This window comes from Labrus bergylta, chromosome 17 (assembly GCF_963930695.1).
Source record: "Labrus bergylta chromosome 17, fLabBer1.1, whole genome shotgun sequence".
Lineage (NCBI taxonomy): Eukaryota > Metazoa > Chordata > Actinopteri > Labriformes > Labridae > Labrus > Labrus bergylta.
The window spans coordinates 23378774-23404444 of record NC_089211.1 but is presented as its reverse complement, the minus strand read 5'-3'; the positions used below and the strand labels follow the sequence as shown (position 1 = coordinate 23404444).

Here is a 25671-nt window from a genome sequence, read left to right as displayed (position 1 = left end):
TCACCCTCTCTCTCTCTCTCTCTCTCTCTCTCTCTCTCTCTCTCTCTCTCTCTCTCTCTCACCCACAAAATACATCATCACTTCTGTACCAACACCAAAATGGTCTTTATGCTAAGCTAAGCTAACTGGCTGCTTGAGATGTACTTTGGCAGACATGAAAGTGGTGTCAATCTTCTCTTCTAAATCTCTGCTGGAGAGATAATACGCCTCCACATTGTTGAATTATTGACTAAAAACCCCTTTAGGGCGACGGTATGTTTATGTATGCGTTTGCAGACGGTATGTCAGCTCCTTCGTTACACTCGCTGTGAAGCAGAGACAGGTGGTGGCACATTAATTATCAGGAGCTGTCTCTACATAAATCCTATAGGTGCCTATAAACCCTGTCAGCTGTCATGTAACTGTGGTGATTTTCTCCTTCACCTTCTGTCCTTGTTGTCCTTTACATTAACATGTTTGCATGTGATCATCAGATATCATGTAATCAGCTATTTTTAAATGTTTAAAGTTGAAGATGGAAGATGCCACATGTGTCTCATTAGAGTGTGCATGAAGCCTACAGCAGACAAACTTCCCGTTGTGACACCTGTTTTATACTCTATTGATTTGGCTTTCCTCTCTGCAGGTGCACCTTCACAATCTTTCTGCGGATATCTCTAACTTTCTCTCTGCAGGATTCCGGGTGTTAGAGCAGCTCTCTTGTCTTTGTTTATGGAGGGTAAATGATCCTGAAGGCTTTACTGTGAGACTTAAGAGTCCCCCCCCTGCCCTCTCAACTTCCCTGATCCCACAATAATATCACCCTCAGCTCCGATTTCAAACCAAACCCTCTGCTGCTGCTGCCTCTACCGCCCTGTGCAGCGATGCAGAGAGGTGTTGGGTTCGACCACTCTGCGAACACGTCCGTCTCTTTTTCTTGTGTTGTGTTTTGTATATCTCTGCGATGTGACCTTGGTCTGCATTGATTAAAGTAACTATTTGAAGTTGCAAAAAGTACAGCTCAAAAGTGCATTTATTTGATCTGCATGAACCAATTAGTGTTGGCAAACAAAGCTTTATTTAGAAAAGGTCAGAGTTCCGCCTTCATTTTTTTTTCTGTGGTTGTTTTGTGGTTTCATGATCTTGACTGTCTTTCAGCAGGGATTTATGCTAAGATGTGATTTATTTATTATTTATCTTCCCTTGTTTTCAAGTAAATAATAAGAAAAAAGCATAAAAGAGGAAAACAAGAAGCACAGAGATGCACCTGAAGTTCTCAAAAATACTCTGTCGTCATGGTTTTCCTTTTCAGACTGATATGATACTTTTATTTCAAAGTTATTGATGTGTTTTCATCACTTTAAAGAAGTAACGGGTAAATGTGCAGCCTGATTTTTTATGTACTTTATATAGCCTAAATAGAAGTTAAAGCTCATGTGAGAAACTTTCAGTTTGTGTAAATTTTGGCGCCCCCCTGTGGACAAAGCAGTACTTCTTCTCTCTTAGCTGATTTTGCCCTGTACAAGTTTCAGCACTCTCTGGTAAAAATCTCCTCCTTGTGCCTTTAAACAGTCAAAATCATCACTCTTTGTAAAACCTTTGCAGGGAAAAAGTAAATACAAAAAACAGCTGTTTTCTGCAGGGTAGGGTACAATGCATCTGACATCCACCCTGCAGTATTGAAACTAACTATATGGAGATATTAAATATCACAGCTAATGGTCTTGTTGGCTTTTGTATGTCACAAAGAGGCATCAATACAACTTAAATGAGTTTCAAAAGTAGCTAAAAACTCCTCACAGGAACTTTAACTTTAAGTTTGTGTCCATTTTGGCGCCCCCCTGTGGACAACGCCTTGTGTCTTTTCTCTTTGCTGACTTGTCCTGTACATTTGTGATTCTTCTTTCTTTGTTTGGAACATTTTACAAAAGGGATGTTTTTGCAGTGTGCAGGTATTCACTTTATCTGACACCTACCCCACAAGAGCAGTTTTAGGCTTTAAATTGAACCATGTAGAAATGGTCAATCCTTGTGCTGATTGTCTTATTTGCTTTTGTAGGTCCTAAGGAGGTATCAGTATTAATTTTAGTCTGTTTCAAAACCAGCTAAAAAATCCTTATAGGAGCTTTAAATGGGGTACAGCATTGTACTTATTTAGATGCTTTAATGATAAAGCCAATACAGAGTATTTTTGTGTGAGAATACGTACATGGATGCTTGCTGTTGAACTTGGATAATTCTAAAAATGAAGTGGGGAAAATGGAAGTGAGTGGGTTAGAGAGAGAGAGAGAGAGAGAGAGAGAGAGAGAGAGAGAGAGAGAGAGAGAGAGAGAGAGAGAGCAGTATCTCGGCTCAGTCGGAGTCCTCGCAGCCGCTGTAGCTGCACGCTGAGCGGTCAGATGATGCTCTGCTCACACCGGAGTCTGGATGTGACAACAGGAACACTCTACTCGGACACTTTCTTTGTCTTTTTAACTGGATTATAACTCAAAAAAACTCCTGCAGCGGGGCGCGTTTTCCTCTTTCTCTTCCTCCGGTGCGTCTGTTGTGTTCTGCAGCCGGGCGGAGGCAGCTCTTCCCCCCCTCCGGGTCTGAGATGCGTCTGCCTCCGCCGCGTCCCCTCGTCTCCACACCGGCTGCTGTGACACTTTGACGGTGCACACATCTGGTTCTTTAAATATGATGAAATGGCAGCCCCGGAAGAAGGTGAGTGGAGCTGTAAAGTTGTGCAGGAATGTGCCGGATGTCTGACCGGCACCGTTTGGGATCAACAGGGCTATTTAAGCCGTCTCCGAGCGCGCCGGTCACGGACACTTTATTAAAGATAATCCGTTAATAGCTCCGCGTTTCACAAAGACACTGCAGCAGCATGTCCGTGCAGGATTACAGGAGGATTATTCAGGAGATGAAACATTCCATAAAGGCTGCATAAAGTGGCTTTAAGCTCACCAGTCACCGTCAGGAACTCCTTTAAACCAACTGTAGCTGCTTATAGTGACGCAAGGGAGAATTCAAGTGGGCCACAAAGGTCACTGTGAGAGTTACTAATACACTTTATTAACCATAAAAATATCAAGAATCCTGTAGTAGAGTAAATGATTCAGAAAATCTACAATACACCAGTGACAGAAAGTAAATATATAAATTAAAAAAAAAGGTTTTTGTGTCATTTAAATGCTCTACACCTGAGTTTAATGAACAAGATTCGACTTTATTTCCAATGCACAAATGGTCTACTCATAATATGAAAAGCCTAATGGGTAGTACCAGAATTTCAAACATAGGTACAGAAAATCAAAGGATACCGATACCTACAGTATTTCGATACCATGGTAACAATCAAAGAAGTAGGGCACTCAAAACTTCAACGTTTCCAATGAATTTTATTTTATTGTGGTGTTTTGTCCACCTTTTTTGTATTTATATTGTGCACTGTTTACATGAGGAGTTTGGTATCACAGGTTAACTAACGATCAGGAGAATACAATAACATAAGCGGCGACACAACCCTACAGTTTATGTTACATTACGTTATGTTATGTAACACTACGCTAGGATACGATATGTTACATTACGATCGTACTGCATACCCCATACTTGGCACACATTAATGATAATATCACATCACAGCGACTCTGCAGTAACTGTTATATTGTAAGACGATCATCATCAGGGTATTTGATCCAGGAAGGGGCACAACATTTTATGAATCTCGTTCATAAGTTGCACATTTTCTCCTCTTCAATACAAGAGGTAGGCGCTTCTCAGAGTGCTAAGAAATTTCACCTCAGTCTTTACACACCACCTCCAAAAAAAGTGCAGGCTGTAGAGGGATGAACTGAGACATGAGGAGCGAGGCATGCAGTGTCACTGGATCAGATCATTGACTGAGTGTTACGATAGATCAGAGCAGCAGACCGGACTAGCATGACAAGTCACCTGGTTTTAAGGAAATGTATGCCTGCAAGTATGAGTTTGCTGTTGTTTGTTAAGTGTGGTAGGTAGAGCGGGATTTTCTGGCACAACTTCACCAACTAACGAGGTGCATGAAGAGTGAAAGGCTTGAAGAGGTCAAAAAGCTCCAGCAACACTTTATAGTATGAAGATGAACATTAGTAACGAATTAGACCGACACGTTTGGGCTTGTGGCCTTCATTGCAATGCTAAATTTGTTAGCCAGTTAGCACCAGCTGCCATTGTTAGCGCCACCACCTGGGAGTCATGAAGTATTGATACGTCTAGTCATGGATATTTTGACCCACCCCTATATAGAAAACAACTTTGTAACTGTGTCTCAAATGCTCTTTAAAGGCTTTATATGTGATTTTTTTTGATCCAGCAGATGTCGCCCTTGAGCACCAGCATGAAAACAAAACAACTCGCGCTGCATTGTTGTGTTAGCATGCTAATGCTAGTGATCTTTATTATGCTCGTATCTTCACGCTGCATGTAAATTTACCTGAAATGAGCGTGATCTAGAAACACAATTAAGCAGTGAGTACAGTATGTTATTCTTCTTTTCTCTAGTCCCTCAATTAAACAACTTTTATACACAAGGGGAGGAGTCAGCCGGTCGTCCCGACGATGTAAACAAAGTTAAGATAGGACTCTGAAAACTCTGAAAACATCACAGACAGTGGGACTCGGGTGTTACACCCATTGTAGACAGTCATGACTCACAGAGTTATTTTCAGAGGATATACTTGATTTCTATATTTAAGTGTGAAAAATCACATATAAAGACTTTAAGCACACTAACTGGAGCCAACCGTAGTTTTATCGACAATTCATAAGTCAGCTGATGTTGGGTTTGAGCTTAAAGCACCTTTTCTGCCGCTCTTAACTGTAGTTTCTTGTATTTAGCAGGCATCGCTCTCCTCTCTGTGGAGGAGAATGTGTCTGACTTTGTCTGTTGTTGGTATTTTAAAACATCCTCCTCTCATCGAGTGGGCTGTGTGAGTTCGTTTGGGATTTTTGTCGCTTCACTATATTTGTTTCTGGCGCAGAGATCACAGAGAGCGACACTTCCTCTGAAGGAGTGTGAGCCCCTGATCCTGAAGAGATGAAGCTGTTATAACAGAGCAGCTCCCAGCGGGGGGAGCGTGTTAACGGATCGGGCCAGACTGTCAGCTGTTATAGCGCGCTGACGGTGGCGATGAGAGGCGGAGAGGAAGAGCACATTTAAACGGCAAATTCGGAGGGGTGTTTATCTCTTTCTTCCAAGTTTTCTGCAAGTAATAAAAAGGAAGAGAAGAGTGTAGAAATGATTAAGTGGATTTTCATCCACCAGGGAAATACTTAATATTCAATAAAGAAGGTGGAAATATATCAGTCAGAGCTAAATATTGGTGTGTGCCCTGGTTCAAATGTTAATAAAGTTGCATGGTTAGTGAATGCTGACAGAATAAAGTGGGTCAGTTAAGTATTTAATTACTTGGCCATTACTTTTTTATTTATATTCAGCGCCAAATCACAACTGAACTCATATCACACAGCACTCAAAGGACAGATCTGTGCCGTATTCTTGTAATATTATAATAATAATTAGTTTTATATAGTGCTTTTCTGAAAACTCAAAGACGCTTTGACAAAAACACAAAACGATAAAACAAAAAAAACGACGAGTTAGTTCGAGTTATTTTTCACAGAGATCTCAAGATTAATTCACGATGAGCAAAAATTTTACAACAGAGGCAAGAAAAACGTCCTTTAAACCGGCAGAAACCTCGAGCAGGACCGGACTCATTGGTGTACAGCCATCTCCATGGCAACATATTACAGCTGCTGCTTCTTCATCTTCTACTTTTATTAACTGAACTGGGAGTATCGTGATTGCCATTGTTGTTTTTCATATGCAGATATATTTTTGGTGATTTTTGCCTTTAATAGATAGGACAGCTGAAGAGAGGAAAAGGGCCGAGGTCGGATTTGAACCCATGGTCCATGCGATTATGAAGAGTGCATCACAACCGCTAGTCCCTCAACTTTAAGCAGTACCAGACTTGTTTGTAGACAGCCATCTGTCATAACTGGATGGCAACATTATGGCATATTCAGTGCTTCTTCATCTTAGCATTACTAACATTTACTAACTTTTTTGTTGCACCGCCAACATTTCTGTTGACTTGTTTGCCCATTTGACTTTCATCCAATCTCAAATACTTTTTGCGGTATGGATATATGAAACATATTTTTTCCCCAATGCATCCATTGTTTGAAATAATTTGGAAATTGTATTTTTAAACGACGGTCTGTGTTTTCCTCGCTGTAGCCAAGATGGTGGCCATTGAAGGTGAAAAGTTAGCGGCTTTTCACTCTAGACTTGTTGTTAGTAAAGTTGCTGGTTCTTAGTGACTGCATGATGCCTCAAGTGTCATCACAGCTTCATGCACACAAATGAATGAATCAATCATCAATCAATTTTTGTTTGTATAGCGTCAACTCATAATAAGTGTTATCTCGAGACACTTTACACAAAGCAGGTAAAATACCTTACTCTTTGTCTGTTAACATTACAAAAGAGCAGGTAAAAAGACCTTACTCATTGTTATGTTACAAAAAGCAGGTACAAGACCTTACTTATTGCTATAAGGTCTAGACTGCGCTGGGCTTGGAAAGGGATAGGGGGAGAGATGGGATAAAATGCAGGAAGAGGGATAGGGAGCAAGGGGGTGGGGGGGTGTTGTTCGAAATGGTTTGCCAAAGGGTTTGCTCATGATACTCCTGAATTTGTTGGTCAAGTTCAACAAAGTCAAAGTCTATGTAAACCGTTTATGTGGATCTCTTTGCCCACACGATGAAGCAACAACTGCAGTAATCCATTGATCGTTTTTCTAATATGTGTCATGAAACATCACTGTGTTAAAAAGTGCTGATTCATCTGTCTTTGCACTAAAACCACATGTGGCAACAGGTCATAAAAACGGAGACAAATATCAAAGATCTGACCGTCTTTCAGGTTATGAAGTGTTAACAGCGTGCAACAAGAACTGTAACTGCTGAGATCATGCACACAGTGTTGACTTTTCAGAAAAGATGCAAGATGTTTTTTTCTCTGTTAAGACTCCTCGCTGAACCGAGATCTAGCTCCGGTTTACATGAACAACAGCCTGAGGATGCTCACAGGGTGACGAAAGCCCCTGAAACACACTCAAGTGGAATACTCGTCTGTGTGTTTGTGTGGCTGCATGTCTACTGTACGGCAGGCGGCTCTGAAGATCCCCACAATACATCCTGTGAACACTTGTTGCGAGGACGAGTTTATAATAAACTCTCACATGTTAAAGCTTCAGAATGAATGACGCTGATGACTGCATGCTCTCATTCTCCAGCAGTGAATGAGGGCAGTCACTGTGAGACGAGCTGCGATGTATGACTTCAAATCAAACTCTTATTTAATGATGTACGATGTCATAAAATCAATACATACTTTCTGCTCAGCAACACGTGCCACAAATGAGAGAATGGGTGCATGTGTGCACTGACACACAAATGATGATACATATACCTGTGTGGGCTGAAGTTTCTGGGTCTTCTTACCCTGATGAATGAAATGAAATGAAATCCAGGAGACAAAGAAAGACTGGCTCATTGACCTGATTGAGAGAGAGAATAAAATAATAATCTAGAAATAAGAAAAAAAACTGCAAAAGGTCATATGTTGTGTTGTGAAACTGAGAAAATAAGGAGTATTGGTAGAAGAGAGGTTATTGTGAGGATTGCAGTTAAAGCATCTGTTATATTGTCATATCCTGGATTTGTATCTCTAATGAGCAGATCACTGACATTTGTCCTCTTTACTTCCTGATTTATGACTATTTCTTCCTCCTTGACCCACAAAATCTTACCTCAACATGATTTTTTTCTTTTGCATATTTTGTGCCTAAAGCTACATTTACACTGCAGGATTAAGAACCCAAGGACGGGGAACCTTTGGAGGAACTCTATGCATTTCCCACCTCAGGTACTGGGGTCTAAATTAAGATCTTTAAGGGAGTTATTGCTCAGGATGTTCTTGGCGACTAATTTCCCTGTCGATTAAACGCAGGCAGGTCGACGACTCAAAATATTTAGAAAATTCTCCCACGGAAACCGTCAAAAAGCACAATTTGTTAACATGGAATCAAAACGACTAGTAATCTAGGTGCTGACTATAGCGTGGCGGATTACGTTTAATTTTTAACTCAGTTTATCTTGCACGTCCAAAAAAGGTAGAGAGTAGTCTCTGATTGGTTAAGTTCTAGTAGGATTTTCTTTCATCTTCCATTTCGGGAATATCTGTAGCTGTGAGACAGTTTTCTATTTTCATTTATCTGCAAATAATGGAGCTCTAGTAAGCATCCATCAGTGGACTTTATACAATCAAGTCCAGCTCGACCAGCAAGGATGTGATTTCACTTTATTGTGTGATAAATATTGTAAAGCGTCTTACAAGACTTGCATGTCTAAGCATTTTTAAAACCATCAGTGGACTAATGTCCAAATCTTCTTGACTCAAGAAAACTAAGACTACAAACAGGCTAATTGAATGAAATTTTTGAACATTACTCCAAATGTATTCTCTCACATGTATTGATCTGAATGACTTAAAGGAACAGAAAATGCAAAAAAAATAAGCTGCAACAGAAAATGTTAGTCGATGTCACAGCTCTGATATCGGCTGTCATGATTTTCAGTTGCAGCTTTTAGGACACATGCACCTGATCCAAGTGCATCAACTAAAAGTTCTCTTCTGTGTAACAGACAGGTTCAAATGGTTTGTAAGACTGTCTGATTCCCCCCAAGAAAGTGAAGTATTTTATGCTTTTTTAAACCAGAAACAGTCCTCAAATCGCTGCACAGTTCAATATTATATGTGGATTGTACTGTGCATCATTCAGTGGCTGTTCTGCCACATGTGAAATACTTTATGTGTGAGTGTGGTTTTTAGCTGAATTTTATCCAGGGTGTAAACTTTATTAAGTGTAACTCCCCTGCAATGGTGAATGCAGTGTGAGGGACTCTGGAGCAGCAGCGCAGATCTCCTCTTGTTATTTTTATCAGTGTATGAGTGAAAAAGTTTCTCTCTCCCACTGAGACATTGTTTTTAACCCAGCAGGAGTTCATGCAACATTTCATATTCCTACTCCGCTCGGTCGGATTGGCTTTGCACTGTGTGTAATGTGTTTACTTACAATGCTGCTAAGCTGCTTAAAGCTATACACTCCTGCCTCTGCTTTAAGACTTATAGCTTTAAAACTAAAGCCTTTCTTTTTGCAAGGAGCCCAGTCTGACATAGTTTGAATATGTCCACAAAATAATCACCACATTCTCCTTTAATCCAAGGGAGGAAAAAAATGCTCTGCAGGCTGAGGACAGTATGTGCTGCAAAGATGATGCAAAGTAAGAGGATATAAATGTCACTTCACTATTTCTGGGGTACTTAATGATTTCAGCAAGAATTCTCTATCCATTTATCTCTATTTATAGATACTGCAGAAAAATACTCAATCTGTGGGCGGATTTTTGTAGCAGAAGCTGTTTGGTTTTCTGTTTGTAAAGTGAAAGTCTCGGGGCCAGAAGTCATTTATCGCTCGCTGCCGAAAAGTTGTCTGTCGCTCCCAGAAGCTTCAATGCCGTCAGCCGGTCGTATATGACTGGATATTAGTGTTTTTTAAATGTAGCTGTGGATATACTCCCATTTAACCCTCAAGATCTGATTCATAAGATCTCAAAACACACAGACATTTCTTGTATACTGCAGCTGAGTATATATATAAGGTAATAACAAGATATGTAGGGTATATCAAAGAGCCCGATCGATTAATCAGCCAGCCGATAATATCAGCCAATATTAACATATCCAGTGACTATCGGTATCGGCTAATTTTATTGCAGATATGCGCCGATATTACTCTATTTATTTACCAGTAAAAGAGCATTTCATTTTAGTTTCATTGTGTTAAACTAGCAGTTCTCTTTCACCAGCAGAGGGCGCTGTATGGATTACAACAAGCATCATCACTCTCCAGAGTGTTAGCGGTGATGCGCGTATATGCAAAGTTACTTTACAAGTTGAGCGAACATTGTCTTCCTTATGAAGTGTATGATAACTACATTTGATGGATGCATGCAATGAATGTGTATATCTAGCTCTACAGATTGAAGATAGAACTAAGAACGATATCGGCCAAAATATCGGTATCAGATTTTTTTCTCTTCCCAAAATCGGTATCGGCCCCAAAAATCCGATATCGGTCGGGCCCTTGTACATACAATTCAAAATGTCATTTTTCAGAAGTCTTAATTGGCTTTTAAACAGGTCAGGATTCAAACTTAAAAGTGAAGTTTGTGATGAATGGTATTCAATTTAAAGAAGTGTCCTCGTATCTCCTGCTTCTCCTCCTTTCTTCTTTAAATCTTAACTGCAGAAAATGGTTATGCATGAAGGAATTCCCCCAGTGGTGACCACAGCTAGACTCTCTCTCTCTCTCTCTCTCTCTCTCTCTCTCTGCCTCCCGTCTCCAGGCTGAGAGGACGTCTCTCCCTCAGGACCTTGTCATGTTGATAGAGCTAGCTCGCCTCCAATATCCTCAGGACATGTTTTGTCTTTTTCTCTCTCCCTCTTCTCCGTTTATTTCTCGCTTATCGTCACGTCTGTTCACAGAGATACTGTCTCTTACTGAACCCTAATCTGTCCTAAAAAAAAAAAATATTATTCCCCTTCTACCACTCTTCTCCTTTCAGCTGCTCCTCCCTACATCTTTTTTTATTGCTCTCTCTGGAGAAGAGGAGCACGAGTAAAAAAAAATGTAATGCTTTCATGTAAGATGAATATAGACAAGCGGAGGGCTGTGTGTGACTACACTCCGTCACATAACCTCCTTTTCTCTCTGTGTGTTTGTTTTCTTGGATTTTGTGGAAGGAGCCAGGACCTCTGGAAGTTCTGCTTAAAATAGTCATACAATGTTTTTTTTTTTCCTGTCCATCATCACCGCCCCAGAAATCTGGCACAGTGACTTAAATGTGATTATTTTTCCTCCCTTTGCTGTAATGTTGGCAGAACAAGCCTCTCGTCCCTCCACAGACTCAGGTTGAAATGCCCCTTTTGTAGTATATTTGTGTGTTTGTGTGATTCATGGCAAACAACTAGGATTTAACCTGTTTGGCTACAGAGAATAAACTGGCACACATAAGGCTTTTAAAATGTCTTTTTATTTAAATGAGCTTTATGGCACTGGGGTGACAGATAAGCTGCAGTCATTATTTCGTTGGTGCATTACGTTAACAACCTTCTGCCCACTGTTTCCATTGTGTGTGTGTGTGTTTTGTGTACATGATGTTTACTGCCCCCTTTTGTACCCCGCTGAACTCGATTATTAATGTGTGTAGACTTTTATCTTGAAAGGGGAAATTCAGTATTTGGCAACCTTCTCTCAAATCCTTGCCCACTATTTTCCCTGTAGAGATTTGTAAGGAGCAGATGCCGGGCCAACCAGCAGCAGGGACTTTAGGATGTGCAGTATAGAGCAAAGATAAGGGAATAATCCAGCACATACTGTAAATCCAGTTTAAAACAGTGGGTTTTAAACATGTTCCACAGTTTTGTGATGGAACGTTATGACCATTACGGTAGTCAGCCTATCGGATGTTGTTGAACTTTGGTCAGCTTTGGATGCATAAAAGAAGCCACCACGACTTGACAACTTGGAAGTCCGCTTCTATTTTTAAAAGCTTTGCATGATTGCATACCTTACTCTCAATCATCATCTATTTCACTCTTAATGGGATCATAGTTTACAAAATGACGAACATACTTTCTTAAAGTAGCTTGCAACTGATACGTCGGTTGACTCTTTTTTAAACAGCTCGGTTTTAATTTTATTGACAATACGTGTTTTCCATAGTTAGGCGGGTAGCTGGAAGTATTTTCCAGGTGGGCTGCGATGTAATGGTTAATCAAGAGGTTTAAAACCCGCCTCAGCAACAGCTCTCAGCCGGTCGTTAGGTTGACTGAAAATTGCTGAGACAGCATTTCCAGCATGGCGACCGCCATCAAGTTGACTCCAGAGCACATTGCAGTAACAGATGGCTGACTTCACTCAGGCTTCGTCCATTAATATTTACAGTCTATGGTTCAGACTGATAGTGAAAACCATTTGTATTCATTTTGGCCCTAATAGCCAACCAATATACCAACATGAGCTAAAGCCAGCTAGCAACAAATATGCTGGGTGATAAACTCAGACTCTAATGGATCTCAAACCTCAACCGGACCTCCAGTTTTCTCCCAATTTCCCCTCCAGTCTCCTCCACGTTTCTTTCCTTTCTGCAAGTCCATGATGTGCAGTCCTAAATCCCCAGGATGAACACAATCTTTTCGCTCAATTTACAACTCACACGGATCTATCTTTGCCTCAGTTGGCACCACCTCAAGTGTCAGTTTCACTACACCTGTCTGGTCATGTGATGTGTATGATTGCCCTGCCTCTAAGATTTACTTTCCTCTCTTTAGCGGAGTCTCTGTTTTTACAATCATGGTATTTTGCCTCACAAATACACCCATTTACTGTACCTCTATTCTGCCTCTCCAATCTCTATCTGTACTTCCATGTCTTCCTTTATTCATCCTTGACCGTTGTTCAGTTGTCCTCAGTTAGCCTGGCAAAAGAAAACTGTCTTACTCTTATCTGCATACAGAGAATAAAATGGACTAGACTGAAGTAGGCAAATCTCCAGACATACAGCATGCACAGTTAGACCGTAAAAGAGGGAGAGAGGAGAAATAAGTAGCAGAGGATAAAGTCTACCATGATGGGAATAACAGAAAGAACAAGATAAGTGAGTGTGTGTGTGTGTGTGTGTGTGTGTGTGTGTGTGTGTGTGTGTGTGTGTGGTTGGTAGCTGGATCTATTTTTAGAAAGGGGATCAAACCTGCTTCAAGTCTCAGTGGATCTGACCCAACAGGGCTGGGACTCAAATATTTTCACTGTGTTTGTGTGTTACAAATTCATCTGTATTTTGGTTGCTATGCTCTCTGATCTTTCTGTTCTCTCTGTAAACTAATCTTTGGAACAGAAGTGGACACAGAACTTTTGGGATGATAAAAATGGTGGTGAGAGTAGAACACTTTTTGGGAAAAGAATTTGAAATTATAAGACCAATAATGTAACTTTGGAAAGCATTGTTCAATTTAAGTAAACTTAGACTTACACATGATATTAGTTGACAAACAAATTTAAGGTGATGTTTCATAAAAGATGAATTTTAAGATGAAGAATATATAATAAACACCAACTTTTGTTGCTGCTTGGGGGCAGCAAAGTAAGCCAACACTGAAATGTCTTCATATTTTAAAATAGATTTGTGTACAAATGCCATTTTTCCCAAAGACTAAAACATGGATGTAGTCTACATCAGTGGTTCTCAATTGGTCCTCAACTGGTCTAGCCTCAGGACCCACCACCAACTCCCTCATAGAAAATTGCAACCCGAATTTCAGATATTTTTCAACCAATCAGAATTGTTCGATGAAAAAGTGCCGAGACTTTCTCACACAATATTTTTTCCAGACACACATTTGCGACCCGCTGAAAATGGCTCCGCGACCCCCTTTTAGGTCCCTACCCACGAGTTGAGAAACACTGGTCTACATGACGCCTCCCTTTGGTTCAAGAAGAGGCAATCTAAATTTCAACAATGGTAGCTGCCATATTGGAAATGTTGACACCCAGAGACTTCTTTGTAATTGTGAAGCAGCTAAGAAGATGGAGTTTAGGTGGGCTCAGTGAACACGCCCATGTAGCCCGTCTAGCATCATCTAGCTTGCATATTACAAACGATTAATCAACACAAACAAAGCCAACAATTTAGGTTCAGGAATAGATTTTGGTTAAAGTGAAGCCTTGCCTCCTGGTTGAACAGCTACTTCACGCCTGACTGTCAGTCAACTCAGAGACCCCCTTTTTAATGTCTAATGCTTAACTCTTAGCCCAATAGAATAAAAACTGTTGACTTCAACACTTGTACATTTTTTTTACAAATAATAAAATGAGCTAAAGAGACCCAAAACTGTTTTTTTCAACCAGGCTGTAAACATGTGAATATCTGATTTCAAAATTAGAATTTCAATATGGGACTTAATGGGGATTTTTGGGCTTTTGACACCAGCCTCAAGTGGACAGTTGGGGAACTGCAGTTGTTTTTTTTTTTACACCAAATCATTAGCTTAGTTGTTGGAGACCAATGATTGTTGCTTGGTTTTTCACATCCAGCATTTGTAGAGCAACAGTTTGAAGATTGTATTTTTCAGCTTTTAAAGCTACATGAAACTGCTGAAATGTTGCCATGGTTATGGTTTTCAGGTAGGAATTCCACCACTCAAAAATCTCAAGGCCTTTAAGTCACAAAAAGCTCAGAATTGTCAATTTTTAGTGCTGAGTTGTGGCTGATGGTAGTATGTTTGTGTTTGCCTGAGATGGAGCTGATCAGAATAAAGCCTTGATAGTTTGTTCTGTATCTTACCTTGGGTCTTCAATCGGTTCAACATGACTCTCTAAAGCAGAGGCAGTGGAGATGTTTACTGTAAATAATGCAGATAAAAGCTGGGGAAACATGACAGGTTTCCAATACGTAATATCTGCTCTTGCAGTCCTGCAGCGAGCGAGCGTGTGTCGTGTTTGTGTACACTAATGTAGTGTGTGTTGCCGCCTGCCGCATTCATTGCTCCGGCTTAGCGAGGCAGTGGGGAGGTGCAAATGTCACACGGTCTGGAAAAAAGCAAAGCCAACTGACTGTGGAGAGTCTCAGGAGAATCAGGACGAAGAACTGGAATCCACTTCAGACTGTGAAAGTCAGAGTGAAAGGTGGAAACATCACAAATCTCTTCATACAACAAGTGCCTCCCCCCCCTCTGAATTCTGCCCCCTTTTTTCAGTCTTCCCCCTATACACATCATCCATTTCTTATAATCACATTCTGGAGCGTTTCTTCTGCTAAATTGAATTGTAATTGGCAGACAATGTGCGTGACATCACAATTCACTGGCTGGCTCATATAGAAGCAGCTCGTCTAAATTGAGCCTAAAGTGGGCCACGCTCGCTGATGAGCCCGGAGCATTAATGAAAGAATAAAGGAGCAGGGAGCAGAGCGCATATAGGAAGCGTGGAGACAGAGAGGAGAGAGGGAGGTGTACTTACTCTGGAAATTAATTGGCCTTTGGGACCGAAGTCATTAATAATTATCGCGTGTGACAGCAGGAGCAGCGGTTTGACTTCTTTAGCCGTACCTGAGTGTTCTCCTGTAAAGTAATGGAGGGGGGGGGAATGTGAATGGTGTTTGTGTTACCGGGTTACATCGTCTCTTCATTTTTCTCTTTTTTTTTTCTATCACCACATTTGTCATTCTTGGTTGCACCTGAATTTGTACCAGAACAATCGACACGTTAGAGCTTTATAATAATAAGGACTGTATTGAAAACACAAAGTGTCACAGGATTGTTTAGCTCTGGAGAAAAAAAATTCAAAGACTAATAAAGAAAATATTTACTGTCATTCAGTAATGTTACTATACCCGATGATCTTATTGTCCGCACTAAGTCCGCACTAAAGAGGTTCTATCTCACAATAATTACCAAATTTCAGTGCCTACCCTCAAATCAATCCTTTTCAGTCGCCATTTTTACATCTCTTGGGCTATGTCCCAATTCAGGGGCTGCATTCTTTTGGAGGGTCGATTGAAGACATATTACGCAGTGGCATGGGGTTAAACGCTGTCCCATTTTGAAGGCTCCTTCAAATGGGGCCAACAAATTTACAGCCAATGAAGAATCCAATATTGTGTAACGGTTCGGTTCCATGCCTCTTGGTTTATGGTGTTTTGAAGAGCATTGGAGACAGTTAAGTTAGCCACAACTGTCTAGGGGTTTCCATAAACGCTCATCGTTTTTAACAAACTACACATCAACCTTTCAAAGCCCGGTTGTACGGTTACTTTTTTATCATACATGAGAAAAATATTGTCCAACCCTCACGTCACTGTTGGGTTGAGAGGCTAAAGGGAAGAAGGAACTCAGGTTATTGCTGTTATTTCAATTGAATAGCTACCAATACTAATGTTACAAAAAAAAACATTGGGGCCTTTAAACTTTAACTTATATATGTAATAAAATGTGAAATTATGTGGTGTTGGTTATGTAAGCTAGTTATGGTGCAGCTGTCGAAGGTTGCCGGACATTAGGGGCGGCGCTCTGAAATGAAACGGTAAGGGCGGGGACAGCTGGTGATCCAAATGGAAAATCCTCCATGAACCGGGCCGTCTCACTTCAGTTTGACTAGAGTGGTCTATCCAGCTTACAAAGGTTACCCCTTTGTAGGCTGGGTCCTTTAAAGGATGCTGCGCCTGGATTGGGGCAAGCAATTTGTAAACGCCATATCCAAAACACGTCCAAAAACTGAAAGTTTGTCTGCTTATATTTGTGTTTCGCATGTACGTTATTGAGTATAAAGAAAGGCAGAACTTTTGGTATTAAATTAATAATACATTAACTACTTTAAAAAATATGGGTATCAGTATTTATAATGGTGATTTGGGCTCTGTAATTATTTATGATTGGGTCAAAATGTGATTGGCACACAGTTTTTAGTTCCATGAGAGCAATCAGAGTGGTCACTCTTCTTCACATAATTTACCTGGCTGACGTCGGGATGTCATCTTTAGGTGAATCTCCTCTTTAATCTTTCATACATCTATGAATATTTTAGGCTTAGTCATTTAATCGCTCAGAATAAGTAACCTTATCAGGGAGCTTGTTAAAAAATAAAGTATAAAGAACAGGGAGACTATACTTTTTATAACATTGTGTCTGATTTATTATTAAAATATTATACTGCTGCCAATATCATTTATTATAGCTGAAGGTCAGTGATAATGATCAGGCTTCTTCCTCTGCCTGCAAAAGCTGATTACAAATCTTTAATATTTAAGGTATTTACAGCCTCAATTACGAACAATTTTAAAAGCTTAATGTAATACGATTTATTTAGAGATTTAAATGGATTTAGTTTGATTGCTGGTAAAAGCTACATGTTGCACTCATATTGACATTTTAACTTTTAATAAAATCCTTTTTATTTTATTTTCAGGAATGATCATTTTTTACATTTATATAAAGTCAAACTAATACGTTTAAATAAATTGAACTACATGTTAGACTTCTTTCTTAGGCCATGAAAAAACATCTTCATGGGGCGACTGTGGCTCAGTTGGTAGAGTCAATCGTCTCTCAACCCGAAGGTCAGGGGTTCGATCCCCAGCTCTTGCAGCAACATGTCCGATGTGTCTTTGGGCAAGACATTTAACCCCGAATTGCTCTCCTGTTTCGTCAGCAGAGTATCAATGTGTACGAATGGGATTCACTTGTTCTGATGGACACTTAAATAGCAGCGTCTGCCATCAGTGTTCGAATGTGTAGGTGTGACATGCGGTTTGATTAGTCAGAAGACTAATACAAGCTTGATTCACAGCTTCTTAAGAAAACATAAACACAATAGTTAAAGCACATTTAAACAGAAGATGAGAAGTAATGGTGCCACATCAGTAAGTACTAAAGGATTTAAAAAAGAGATCCATAAAAATAGCAGAAAAGAAAAAAAACTTGTGAAAAGGAAGGAGTTAAGTGTGATTTGGGAGAAAAGGTTACAGTTAACTCCGGCCTTGTCGGTGTTAAATGAGGAACTGTGCATTCTGACAGACCTTCAAAGTTATTTTCACCTTTTCAAAAACCATTACATCTCTCTTTAACCAGGTCTACTCCGACCTCACACCCATAATATGTCACATTTTCTCATTAAATTGCCAAAGGAGCCTGTCGTCTCGCCTGTCAAGCTTTCCCCTTCTCACCCAGGAAAAAGCGGTTTAAATGGTAATCTTGGAAGACACATCAAAATATTTAATATCTTGGGTGTTTTTATGGTCTTTTATTATGCACATGATTAAATAGACACGTCTGCTTGTTATTCGATGCCATTGACAGGCGTTAGCTAGCTCATGAAAATTAGGAATACTGTAGGTGTTAGCATACATGCTCATATTTTCAGACTGTTGTTTTTAATTTTGAAATATTTTAAGTTTAAGGGGTCATATTATGCTTTTTCTGGTTTTATATGCTCTTTAGTGTGTTTTCCAAGTGTCCTGTGCATGTTTAGGCACATCTACAGTATGTGCAAAAATTCAAAGTCCGCGGAAACGCGGCTTCTCTGATTTGCCAGTGTGACGTCTTGTCAGTGTGATATCACTGATCTAAGCCCATTGGCTCGTTGTGGCAAGCCCAGCAGCTCATGTTGCACGTCCCTTAACTTCTGTAGCACGCCCACGATATGCCGTAGCCTGCGGTAGCACAGTAGTGCTAAGGTGCTAATGTTTTTGCTCCCTTCGGAGCCAGAGTGGCTGCATTCCCAATATGGTAAAAGGGGCGTGACATTTCCGAGAACCGTGCTGAGTGACTGACCAATTACGGCAGAGCCGACAGGCCGACCAATCAGATCAGACTTGGCACACGTGGGGATTCTGAACGTGGGCACTTCAGAGCCTTAGAGAGAGAGTCAGAAGCGAGCCGGTACATGGAGCGGCAGTTCATGAAAACAGACACTTTTTTCAAACTTGTGCTTAGCTATTGTGAACATACTTTAGTAGGTACGTAGATTAAATATATGAACCCCAAAAAGGGCAAAATATGGGCTCTTTAATGGCTGGTCAGTGTGTTTAAAAGGGGTAGCTAAATAACATTTTCTAGAGTTGCTGGAGTGAACAAAACTGCTAGCATTAGCATAAACATAGCAGGTAAGACCAGCTAACACAAAGTGAGGAAATCTTATCTTAAAAAAACTGATGGTTTACTTCAGTGTGTGTAAAAAATTGAACGTTAGCTCTGGTAGCATTTTCCTGAGTTGCTGGAAAACTACCTATATTTTAAAAGCAGACATATCTAACGTTAGCATTAACAGTATGACAGCCTAACACGAAGTCAGGGAATCAAAAGAGTAGACAAGATGCAGTGTTTAAAAATTATTTTAACTAAACTTACATAACTAAGGACAGCTTGGCTTCTCTGTCTGGGAAGCAGTGTTGGTTGGAATCATTCGCCGAACATGCTAACGAATATAGCTATTGTAAGAACAAGATGTTTTAAACGTTACTTACACTTTTTGCACATAATTAAATTTAGAACCTCTTACACGAGCCCTTACAACGACGTTACAGTGTAGAAAATTTAAGTTTTGTCAAATTTTACAGGTTGTTAAGCAAAGATTTGACGAGGCGTTTTCCAAAGGGAAGGGGGTTAGTGAAGGGCCAACTGGGATTAAGTGTTTTCTTAATTAAAGCCCTGTACGTTTTTATTCATTTCCATTCCAGCATGCTTTATTTTTAAATTAATAATCCATTTATCGGATTAGTCAGGCTGAATAAAAGAGCTGTCAATGAATCAATTACAGTGTAGAGAAATACACGTATGTACAAGCACACGCAGCGGGGCTACAGTTAAATAAATCAGTTTATCTGTGTCACGTAGAGGGAAGCATCTGGGAATTGGAATATGTTTCCAGATAACGGGAAAGTTGAAAGACCAAAGGCATTGTAGATTAATGACTGAATGTCCTTTGCTAAGGTATCTGCTCCTCTATGAATTATCACAACCAGTGAGGGTGGATTGGAAACACAGAGAAGGTCTAATTAGCTTTGTAGGGAATCATTAGGAGTGTGTTCTCTCCTTGCCCTGATTCGGTGAGTGGGAACCGAGTGCGTTGCTTCTTCCCCCGAGTAATCACGGGTCTCGGGGTGCAGCGCCGTCTCTCTCTCTCTCTCTCTCTCTCTTCCCTGCTGTCCTCCACCTCTCCTCATCTCTCCCTGGATGATTTGGCTCTAATTAAGATGGTGCAGCGCCGAGAGAGGAGGAGGAAGGTGTTGACCCTGCTTTCAGCCGAGGCGTTAAGAGGTGTAGAAACTGGAGAAGGACGCTGAGATGCAAAAACAGAGGAAAGGAAGGAGGCGGAGGGGGAATAAACCTCGGGGTTAGACGAACAAAATAATTATGGAGAAATGAGTCACAATCTATATTGTCTTCATACAGTAATAATTAACCCATTTCGACCAGATGCAACGCTTGCATGTAGCTTTAAGACCGGATGAGATGCTTCTACCTTTCTACAATTCTACAATTCACTTAGCAGACGCTTTTATCCAAAGCGAAGTACATCAGAGAGTAAGTACAACACAAGCAAGGATCTAGAAAAAAAGGAACAATGTCAGTAAGAGCAAACGATCAGCTTTGAGTCTGATTGGACACACAGGTGCTGACAGGAAGTGACCAGAGGCAAAGCACAACATTGAGGGCAGTTCTTGAGAGCTCTAATCAGTATAGAAACCATCTTATAAGTCGTCGTTTATCAAACAAAAACCATCGTCATTACCATCATCATCATCAATAATATGGAGACCATCATCATTAAGTTAGTAGGTATTCATGAAAGAGCTGGGTCTTTAGCTTTTTCTTAAAGGTGCAGAGGCACATGTTTGTTTTTTTTTGTTGTTATTTACTGAAGATTTTAAAATGAATAATCTTTAGTGCAAAGGCAATGAGTTAAATCCAATGGTTCACGCTCTCAAATGATTTTAATTGATTGTCTCTATCTGCTTCGGAATCTGAGAAAAATGTTTTTTTCATAAATGTTGGAATTCTGCAGTCTCTTCTGAAATCCCTCAGGTTTTAGGAGGTTGTTTTCAAACAATACGTAGGTTTTAGAGGTTGTTGTTTTAGGCGACCTTAACACCATAAACCAAACTAAATTGACACTTATTTTTTGCATTTAGAAAACTTTTGAGTGAAGGTCTGACCAGCTGTGATCAGTCGCTTCTTTGGGTTTCTCGTTAGTCTATGTGAGGCTTTTTAATATGGATGTTTGAGTGGTAAAACAACCATAATCTAATGTGTCATTGTATAATCTATGTTTTAATCATGATGCACAGAGCAATGGTTGCTTTTGATTGTAATCGTTGTGTTTTAACCTTTGTAGGTTGGCCTACTGTATGTGTTCACTTATCAGTCCCTCCAGGGTTTTATTGTTGTCGCCTAAAATGCCGAAAAGCTTTCTGCAAAGTGTGTAACCCGATACACATCAAGTGTTATCAATTTGGGAAAACTGTCCAATGAAACCATCGATTGGTTGATCAAACTTTTTGTCCCCTGCTGACATCACTTTGTGTAAAAATGTAATCAATCTACAGTAAATTGCCGTGAAAGACTAATTTTGCACTGAGCGTGTCCGTTTCAATACTATCCACATTTGCATATAATAATCCACACATTATTTGTCCGATTTTAAAATGTCCTACTTGTTATTTTTGGGTGCAGAAAAACGCTTAAGAAACCCTGGAGAGGGAGAAAATGAGACGCTCGGTTTGAACCATTGGATCTGCACACTAGTAAAAACATTGCGGTATCATTATGGGGACTAATATTGTGCAGCTTTTAAAGAAGCACAAGTGACCAATTTACAGTGGAGTCATAATTCATAGTAACCTATATTCTCGCTCCGCTGCCTGCGCTCTTCACTTTGACCTCTTACTCATTTTCCCAGCAGGTATATTTGCTCCCTAGTGGTCAAAGGTCGCCCAGGCAATCAAATGATCAACCAACCTGCAATACCAGCACACACACACAAACACAAACACACACACACACACACAACATGCCGGATGATTGACAGCCTAATTACCCAGTGCAACAGAACCAAACCCCCCTCCGCTGTTCTGCAGTTAACAGGATCAGAAGGCCACTTATCCACCTCCCATCCCCTCTCCACCTTTATGCATATTTCTTTCTTGTTATGTGCGAGAGTGTTTACGTGTTTGCAGTTCAGAGAGAGGCAGATTGTTCCAAAGATGGCGCCTGATAGCGTATTCACACACATGAAAGGTCAGAGGGAATGACCCCGGGTCTGGCTCTTCAGATAAAGTGGAGCAGAGAGAGAAGAAAAAGGGGAATTGCTTTTAGTCACCCAGGGAATAAAGCGTGTGTGTGTTGAGGTTAACAAGGATTACTTGTGTGTACGTGTGTGACTGAGAAAACGCTTTCTGTAATTCAGAGAGCTCTCGGTTCAGCAGTAATTCAGTCTGTACATGCCAAGGTTACATTTCTGAACTGACGTCCCACGCAGGTTGTTCACACAGAATCTCAGCGTGATGAATGCACTGCGAGATTTGAAAAAAATACTTGTGCTATGTTTGTACGTTCAAGTAGAGAAGCGTTTTTTACTAGAAGCCGAGAGAGTGAAGGTTAAAGTGGAGGATCAGGTGTTTAAACAGCTGCAGTAAAGTGAGGTGGGATAAAAAAAAAAAAGAAGGATGTGTCAGCTGGCCCTTCACATTGACCTCCAGACTTCACATTTCAAAGGGAGATTGAAAAATGTTCCCTACTGTATACGTCCTCGTGTGTCGACTTACACTTTAACACATCATCAGCCCTCAAGCTTTCATCCTGTGGCCCTGACCAGAATAGAAAATCACTTTTTCTTTAACCAGGACAGGGTTTGGTTCTCCCTAAAAATGTATTTCATAACTCGGGATGCATCTGTTCCATATAACTATCTGCCCTGTTGACAAACATCGGAACTTCTGCAAATAATGTGGCATGAACCGATGTCGGATCATCAGATGAAGAGGTTTCTTTATTGGACAGATGACGTCACCTGATGAACAAACTCTGACTAGTTTTATTCGTCAAACATGATAGAAAATGGTGGCATAGAGCGCCACAGGAATGAGTCCTAAAACCCGTAAGTAAGTTAGCATTTGAGCGCCATGGGGTCTAACGTCTAAAAGTCAACGGGGATTTTGAACGGGTTTGTGGTTAGATGCCTGAAATAATAATTATCGGAGATCGCCTGAAGCATAACGCTAGTGACGTCACAATCATCCGACCGTGGTGTAGTTAGCTTGTAGCATAACGTTAGCTTTTTACTTCTGTCGGCCGCATTAACGCTTCAAACATCATAAAAATGGCGTTCATCCGTGAAGATTATCCTGCTGAACAAAATGCCTACGCTTCAGAAACGTGCGTTTGCCACAGAGATTATTTTCTGCAATGATCCAAAATCCAATGAAAACATCCCATAGGCGAATTCTCGTTAGACGCCATGGCGATGCTACTTCCGGGTTGGCCTACAAAAATACGTCATATGGTTTGTTCTCTATTGCGCCAGTCTGACACCAAAAGAAGTCATGCAACAAGCATCCCTATCAGAATCGGCAAGCCGCTAAATCGGTGCATCTCTAATCATAACGATGGCGACGCAACAAGTCCTCTTAACTAAACATTTATCCTTCAAACATGCTTTAAAAAACGGGGTTTACTTTGCAGAACGATTGCAGTTCGGTTAGGTCTACGTACCTTAAGTATTTGGTATGTGATCCTGTTGTCGGATTTTCTTTTAAGGATTCCGGGAAGGTAAAATTTAAAGTACGTGTTTGCATATCTGACTTTATCATGACTTAAATCTATAGCCGATGAAAATAAATAAACCTGCACATTACTCTGGCTAGGCATCACCATTTATTCGACAAAACAACAACATGTTGGTCCCTCTGGAACTTCGGCAAGCGGGCTCCTATAGCACAAGCTGTCATAAATCAATAAAGTACAATGTCATAGCTTGGCCATGTGTCCTTTAAGGAGTGATCCTGTGGTAGTTTTTTTTCTGTGACACATATACACTGAATGTGTTTCTGTGGATTTTATCCCTTTATATGTCAATCACTTCAATACAATACAAAACAGGAAACAAAACTAGGTCATGTCCTGGATCGTCCTGAAAATGGAAGCATTGCTAACAGACACTGAACTACTTTTTATTTAAATTAGTTTTGGGGGGGGCTTTTTTCTTTTATTAGAGAGGACAGCTGAAGAGAGACAGGAAATGTCAGGAGGAGTGGGTCGGGGATGTCATGCAGGAAAGGATCCAAAGCCGCTGCAAAGAGGACTATAGCCTCTGTACATGGGGCGTTCAACATAACCGCTAGACTATCGGCGCTCCACACTGCACTACTTTTAAATCTCCACTTTGAGCCTAAGCTGTGGGGGCTGGGATGCCGAGTTAATGATCTGTGTGTTTTGTTCACGTAGGTGGCGCGCTGTTTTGCACTGAAGTACGTCGGATATGTGTTCATCCGTTTTGATAGTCGACACTTGAGAGGTGACATTTAATGAGGCAGGAGGTCGTGCGGCATCAGACAGACGGTGACGCCTAATCTGTTGGCTCCACATACGTTTTCAAATCCCTAAACATATGATGGGAGAGTGCGTCGCTGATGATCCTGCATATGTTACATGCACCTAAACACGCTGACATCAATACAGACGCACACACAGAGGACGCAACGAGCTTCTGTCCTTAAAGAACCGAGGTTTTTCTGTCAACTCTTTATAAATTTAAAAGCCTCCACTTAAGTCATTTTCACAGTTTTCTGAAAACACTGCGGCACAACGGTTTTCGTTGCTCTGCCGGTCTGTGCGAGAAAAAAAAAAAGCCCACAGCTGGTCGTGTAACATCTTTATTGGTCCCAGTGGAAACAGTGGTTATGACCACTCCAACTCAATTATTGCATCTTAGCTAGTGTCCCAGTGAAGCTGTGATAAATATTCATGCTGATTAGCCAAGGAACAGTTGGCGAGAGTGTGTGAGTGTCGGAGAGAGAGAAGGTGTGTGTGTGTGTGTGTGTGTGTGTGTGTGTGTGTGTGTGTGTGTGTGTGTGTGTGTGTGTGTGTGTGTGTGTGTGTGTGTGTGTGTGTGTGTGTGTGTGTGTGTGTGTGTGTGTGTGTGTGTGTGTGTGTGTGTGTGTGTGTGTGTGTACCTACATAGTCTAAGAAGGGATGGTGTAGCAGGACGGCGTCTGATTTCAGTTAAGTTGCACTCAGAGACCTTTGTTGGGTGCCAAAGCACACCAAGCGGAATTCATGTAACGCTCAAAGGACCAATCAATCAGTAAGATAACTACTGACTGAAAAGTGACCGTACTATCTGATCAGACATTAAGGAAACATGCTATGTTGAAGTGCTGGCTTCTCTGACAACAATGCAGCAGCCAGTATGTCCTCCTTCTAACTTTAGATTCTGCTCCTGAATGCTCTGGATTTGTTTGGACCAGAGAAGGTTTGAAGGCGCCCTCACACGGCCCGTTTTGGATGCCCCTCAGTTTTACAGATATGAGAGCAGTTATCAGGTCAACAGGTGTTGCAGCGATGGAAGCGGTCAAGAGAAGTGGTTCAGATAGAAGTGATTGTACCCGACCTAAAAAGCCTCTGCATGTTTCTAATAAGCTCCACGAGCAGAAACGTGCTCAAACTAGGATCAATATTGGAGATGCTTTTGAAAAATGGAGAGAGGTTAGAACACAGAAAGGTTTACAGACCCATGCAGAGCTGGATAAACACTGAAGCTTCAGAGTCCACCACATGGTGACCTGCGCGAGCATTTACTCTAGAGAGGAGGGGGAGGGGGGGGAGACAGCTCTCTACAATGTTTAGAATTTGGACTGCAGTACCCATTTTAAACACCAGGTGTCAGAGTTACATATTAAAGATAAGTCAAATTTGACTTATCTTTAAGAGGAAATCATAAAGTATTACTACGTTGTTGTTTAGGTGTTTTTTGCATCTTAGAA

General features: G+C 40.7%; 1 protein-coding gene across 4 annotated transcripts in view; it reads left to right on the top strand.

The window, feature by feature from the left end:
• The window catches only part of ttc28 (tetratricopeptide repeat domain 28), a 121943-nt gene that overhangs the window by 31700 nt on the left and 64572 nt on the right, over positions 1-25671 (top strand). Inside the window, exon 1 of one of the 4 annotated variants that reach the window (XM_065965582.1) lies at positions 2350-2685. The exons of the other annotated variants lie outside the window; for them this stretch is intronic. Within the exon in view, the coding sequence (XP_065821654.1) occupies positions 2659-2685 (27 nt within the window). The 5' untranslated portion in view covers positions 2350-2658. Of the gene's footprint in view, positions 1-2349; positions 2686-25671 lie in introns of those variants that run through there. 4 annotated transcript variants of the gene reach the window in all.